Below are 6,000 nucleotides of genomic sequence, written 5' to 3' on the forward strand. Positions count from 1 at the left end.
TCCACCATCATCGGCTGTGCTTTCAGCCACTCTGCCCCAAACTCTCTGCCTCAATCCCTCCGCCTTACTACCTCCTTCTCCATTTTCAGATCATGCCTGAAAACCTTCATTTTCAACTGTATTTATGGTCACCTCCCCCTTCCCCAGGTCAGGCTCCGCCACAGTTAGGCGCTCCGCAACCCTACCCCGCATGAAGGTCGCTATATAAATGCAAGTTGTTGGTGTAAATTCAACACCATATTGGGACTTTGAACTCATAATCTAGCCTGAGACTCCCGTGCAGCGCATTGTCGAAGATGCCGTCCATTGAATGAGATGTTAAACCGAGGTCATGTCTACCTGCTCAAGAGATGTTAAGATCTCATGGCACTATTCGAAAAAAGGGACTTTCTCCCAGTCTCTTGGACAACAATCCCCAGATAAAATTAGTCATTCACTTCATGGCTGTTTGTGAGACATTGCTGTGCTCAACTTGACTGAGGCATTTGCCTACAAAAATTACGATCACAGCACTTACACTGTATCCTGTGAAGCACTTCAAGATGTCCTCCCAACATGACAGTCACAATATCAAATGTGAAGTGTATTATTATTAATTAGAATGCTTAATATCTGACTTTTAAAAAAATATATAGTTAAGTTTATCAAATTCGCGAAAGTTTAAAATCAATTAAAAGTTATAAGTTATTATAACAATAATCCTTGCATTTGATATAGCACCTATAACATCAAAACATCTCAAAGTGCTTTACATAGCTGGTAACTGTAGTGTGTGTATTTTGCTCAAAAAAATACAGTCACTCCACTTTATAATATATTCAGCGAAGAGCTTTGAGACAACTCAACAATGTGATAAGGCGCTATATTAAATGTAAGGATTATTATTATAGGCAAACACAGCCGTGAATTTGTCAGTCAGGTCCCATTTGTCTCTTCAATATCAATTCAGCGCCTACTTTTGCTTTGCTTCCTTTATTCCCCATTACAGCAAACAAAATAATCAATTTATTTAGAGGAGCGTCAGCCATAAGAAAAATGGTGCTGTTCTGACCCAGAAGGGAAAGGACTATCCTCTGAGCCACACTGACACTTTTAAATTCTAAAACAATTATACTTAATATAAAAAGTTTTGATTTATTCCGTGATAGAGGAAACAATGACCATATAAAAGAGACACTGTTCAAATGAAAGTTGAAGAAAAAATAGCATAAATGAATAAAACTATATTGAATACTATTCTAATACTTGTGCAGCTTATTTTTGTAAAATATGGATATGCTTACCAAAAACATGCAACCTGTTTTAGGATCAACATAAATGGTCACTGTAAAGTTTCGTTTTAAATTCCTACTTGCCTCATAAAAATCAATTCAGATCCTACTTTTGTCTTGTTTTGCTGTTCACCATATCTAAAGATAATAATATTTCCTACACCTCCAAATCATGGTTGAAATGTTATATTGGTTGCAAAAAATTAAGAGGATTATTTGTTGAAGCATCTACTTTTTCCATCTTTTAAAACCTGAAAATAAGGTTTGCTTTGATGCCTTGAGGTGTGTGAGAGAAAGTTAATTTAAAGGAGAAAACAGTAGAATACAGGAGGAAATAACTTCCTACAGAGACGAGGGTTGACTAACTCCCATAGTTGGTCGTTAACATGGCTCTCTACATTAAGGATAGTCATCTTGCACAGGTTACTTACAAACTTATCATGTGCCATCTGCCACATTAATACCTCCAGTAACCTTGATAGCCAGTGACTTGATAGCTCGCTGCAGCACTAGATTGTTGAACTCCCAACTAACATAATCAACCGTGGGACTTTCTGAGTATCAGTCAGACATCTAGCAAATGACTGAAAATCTACCCTTCCCTCATCTTTCAGGATTACAGTCCTCAACAGTATCATGTCTGTCAAATAACGTGTGGCAAATTCATGCTCGTTTACTGAGGGCAATTAGATACTATTTTTTGCAATGCTTCATGCAACAACGATGATGCATTTAGATACCATCCATGTCATCATATTGTGTGTTTGAAAACAAAAAAAAGGAGGGTTTACCAAACCAATGAAGCATGACAATTTAAGCAGAAAATAATTGGAGAATGGAGTGGAACACTATATGCTGAATCATGCCTTGCTTTCTCTGTGAACGTCATCCCAGAAAGAGTTAAAGTGACTGTTTCCACAATACAGAGGCTTGAAAACTACTGCGTGCTGACACATTTATAGTTTCCCTGAGGTTTCACTATCAACAGTAACTTTGCTTCGGTACAGCTAATTTTGCTACCAATTTGCATTCAAAAAGTGAAAGGCAATTTTGTCCTGAACCCATTTTGCATTTGAGGAGGGTTTTTCTTAAAACCCTGGAACCAACTTCTGCACATTTCTTCCTTCTTAAACAACAGAGAATAACTATAAACCCTTATATTTAAAGAACGCTGCGGGTTAGAAAAACATGAGATATTGTGCGCAGGGTCACAAGCATCTTAATTTCAACAGTTGAAGGTTATAATCCAAAGAGCGAGGAGATACCACCCCTCACCTCTCCGCCTAAGGAATCAATTAAGGCGCAAGATAAACGTCCGCTCCCACCTGGTGAGGTGCGAGACGGTGCACCTCAGCAGGTGGAAGACCTTCCGCTTACGGTCCCCTCTTCATTCCCCCTCCACTCCCCCCCCCCCCCGCCCCACACCACAGCGACAGCCACTATTAAGCGCTCCGAGTCCCTGCCCCGCACGAAGAGCGCTATACAAATGCACGTCGCCGCCGTCGCCGCCGCCGCCGCGCTCTGATAAGATGCCTTAAAGCGCGGCCCCCGCGCAGCTCTCCCCGCGGTCCGGCGTCAGGCGCGTCCGAGTCGCTACCGGCCCGCGAAGGGGCGTCGCGTAAAATGCAAGTCGTTGGTTGTTGTTGTTGGTTTCCTTTAAAGAGCAGAAACCAACAACCCCCCCACCACCCCCCCCCCCCCACCCTCACCCCCTTCCCCTTCCCCCACTCCCCCCAGTCCCCCTCTCACCACCCATTCGGGTGCGAAGGAAGCGGCCAAAGCAAAGCAGAGGGAGGAGAGTCTCTGTGTGTGTGTGTGTGAGGGTGGGGGTGGGGGTGGGGTGTGTGAGGGTGGGGGGGGGGGGTTGGGGGGGTCTCCAGCTGTGGCGGTACATTACCTCCTTCCTACCTTCAGAGACGTCGAGCTCTGCGGTCCCCTTCACTTGGGTGAAACACCACTGCACGTCGTTCCCGCATCCGCCGACTCCTACACACACACACACACACACACACACAGCGGCCGTGAGAACCCACACCGACACCTCCACCTCCTCCCCCTCCCCCACCCACAAAAAAATAGCAATAATAATAATAATAATAAAACCGTAAAAGTCCTCCCAAAAATGCACCGTCTGTTACGGGAGGGCTTCGGGGGCATCGCTTACTTCTCATGACCGCGACTTGCGAGCGGCGTTCACGGCTGCGATGGAGAGGAGAGAGGAGGGGGGAGAGGGGGGCAGTGAGGGGGGCAGTGAGGGGGGAGAGGGGGGGCAGTGAGGGGGGAGAGGGGGGGCAGTGAGGGGGGAGAGGGGGGGCAGTGAGGGGGAGAGGGGGGCAGTGAGGGGGAGAGGGGGGCAGTGAGGGGGAGAGGAGAGGGGGGCAGTGAGGGGGGAGAGGGGGGCAGTGAGGGGGGAGAGGGGGGGCAGTGAGGGGGGAGAGGGGGGCAGTGAGGGGGAGAGGGGGCAGTGAGGGGGGAGAGGGGGGCAGTGAGGGGGAGGGGGGAGGAGGGGGGGGCAGTGAGAGGGGGCAGTGAGGGGGGGGGGGCAGTGAGGGGGGAGAGGGGGGGCAGTGAGGGGAGAGGGGGGGGCAGTGAGGGGAGAGGGGCAGTGAGGGGGGGGGGGCAGTGAGGGGAGGGGGCAGTGAGGGGGGGGGCAGTGAGGGGAGAGGGGGGCAGTGAGGGGGGGGGGGGGGCAGTGAGGGGGAGAGGGGGGGCAGTGAGGGGGGAGAGGGGGCAGTGAGGGGGGGGGGGGCAGTGAGGGGAGAGGGGGGCAGTGAGGGGGGAGAGGGGGGCAGTGAGGGAGAGGGGGCAGTGAGGGGGAGAGGGGGGCAGTGAGGGGGAGAGGGGGGCAGTGAGGGGGAGAGGGGGGGCAGTGAGGGGGGGGAGAGGGGGGCAGTGAGGAAAGAGGGAAACATCAGCTGTTATCTTTGGACAAACGCAGCTGTTTTGCATCACACACATTTACATAATGTCAATACAAATACATATTTAAACATATGTTTAACTGCCGGGGAATGGTGTATCAAACTTCAAATCCTTCAGATGTTTGTACCAAACCTTGATTGAAGTGCCACAACAATGTTTTGACAACAAAAGAATGACAACAATAACTTGCATTTATACAGCGTCTTCCATGCAGATGCAGGGTAGCGTCTTGGAGCGCTGAAACATATTACTTGTATTGCGCTGGGGGTGGTGGGGGGAAGTTGCAGAAGAAGTGGAAAAATAAACCTTGCACTATTGAACACACAACAGTACCTCTTTTATCACAGCACAAAATCTTGTAGTCTACCAAAGCATGCACTATTCCCCGTAGGGCAGGAAGTATTTTGAAGTACTTCATTAAATAAGCAATATCTACACAAAGAGTATGGTGAGGAAAAGCATGAAACGTGAAAACAACCCATTCATTTGACAGACAATGCAGAATTCACCATCTATCATGGATTTTACCTCTCTCTCAAGGAACATTCTGCAATATTAATGTAAACAAAAAACAACTTTGAGATATCATGGGAAAACGGGGAGGGGTAGGAGCAAGCGAAGTAACAACCGAGATTGTAAGATGTGTACAGGTTTTAAATTTCAACATTTAGATAACAGCACCAGTGTTCTACCAGGCAATGCGGGTTTAGTCTCACAGACTAAATGTCTTTGTTGTTCCAAGAAGGTAAAAATAGTTAGAGGAGAAAATGGGGGCTCAATTGCTGTTTAACACAAATGCAAAAATCTTCCTTAGCAATCCCAGGTCTTAGCTCAGGAGCCTCTGCACCTATTGCAAATTATGCTCTAACTTTGTTGATTAATATACAGAAAATATAATTTTGGTATTTGTGGAAAAGTTTCATCCTCCCATTTCACCACTGTCTGAAGTCTAATTTGACTCTCAAGCGAGAGGACCCGGGTTCGATTCCCGAGGGGACAGAAACCTTAGGAAGTTTCCTTCTCCAGCATGCATTCTGTTTACCTGGCATATAGTAGGAATCTGGTGTTAGTTCGATTGCATGATTGTCTTTCTGGGGTAATAAATCCCTCCAAAAAAAATTTGGTCATCAATCCACGACTGTTTGTGGGACACTGCTGTGCACAATTGGCTGCCAATTTGCCCACAAAGTAATACATCAATTCACTTACAGTATATTCTGTGAGTGCTCTTGAGAAGTCTCGAAGTGAAAGGCACTGTATCAAATGCAAGGATTATTATTATATGATTAGGTCCAAATCAAAGCACTAAGTGTGTATCTGATGGATGTCCATTTTCAAAGAAAAGACCCTTATGTCAAAGAATGACTGAGCGTAAAGAATTGAATAGCAACTCTGGCACTTGCACAAGGTTCAACGACAAGTAGTTCAAGCAGATGCAGTGTTCCTTGAGTAAAAGTTCACCATTAGCTCATTCCTTTACAGTAGGAAATTACTGAGATGAAACAAAGTCAAACTGAATAAACGTACTGCTTCAAGAGCTACATTTCTGAACCAAAATAACTTGATCTTATTGTATCTGAGAAGGGCTGCAACAATGTAACCCTCAAGATGAATACAATAGTTGAACAATTACAGAACATTCAGTTACCTGAGATGACTATCTTGCACCATTAGAATGATTATTTTATTCGATTAACTATAGCACGTAACTCATATTTCTGTTCCGCTGATAATATTGACACGGTTGGAAGTGAGTGGCTTTTGCAAAGGACTGTGCTTTTTCTCGGTAAGATATATACTATTTGTC

General features: G+C 46.0%; 1 protein-coding gene across 1 annotated transcript in view; it reads right to left on the reverse strand.

Moving 5' to 3' along the window:
• Positions 1 to 3,478, reverse strand: part of LOC103181323 (serine/threonine-protein phosphatase 2A 55 kDa regulatory subunit B gamma isoform) — a 193,569-nt gene extending 190,091 nt beyond the window's left edge. Inside the window, exons 1-2 of the mRNA XM_042338812.1 lie at positions 3,436 to 3,478; positions 3,180 to 3,257 (exon numbers count right to left, since the gene is read on the reverse strand). Of these exons, the coding sequence (XP_042194746.1) occupies positions 3,180 to 3,257; positions 3,436 to 3,442 (85 nt within the window). The 5' untranslated portion in view covers positions 3,443 to 3,478. The remainder of the gene's footprint in view (positions 1 to 3,179; positions 3,258 to 3,435) is intronic.
• Positions 3,479 to 6,000: the final 2,522 nt, after the last annotated feature.

The sequence above is a fragment of the Callorhinchus milii genome, unplaced genomic scaffold, assembly GCF_018977255.1.
Source record: "Callorhinchus milii isolate IMCB2004 unplaced genomic scaffold, IMCB_Cmil_1.0 Scaffold1, whole genome shotgun sequence".
In the NCBI taxonomy this organism is placed as follows: domain Eukaryota; kingdom Metazoa; phylum Chordata; class Chondrichthyes; order Chimaeriformes; family Callorhinchidae; genus Callorhinchus; species Callorhinchus milii.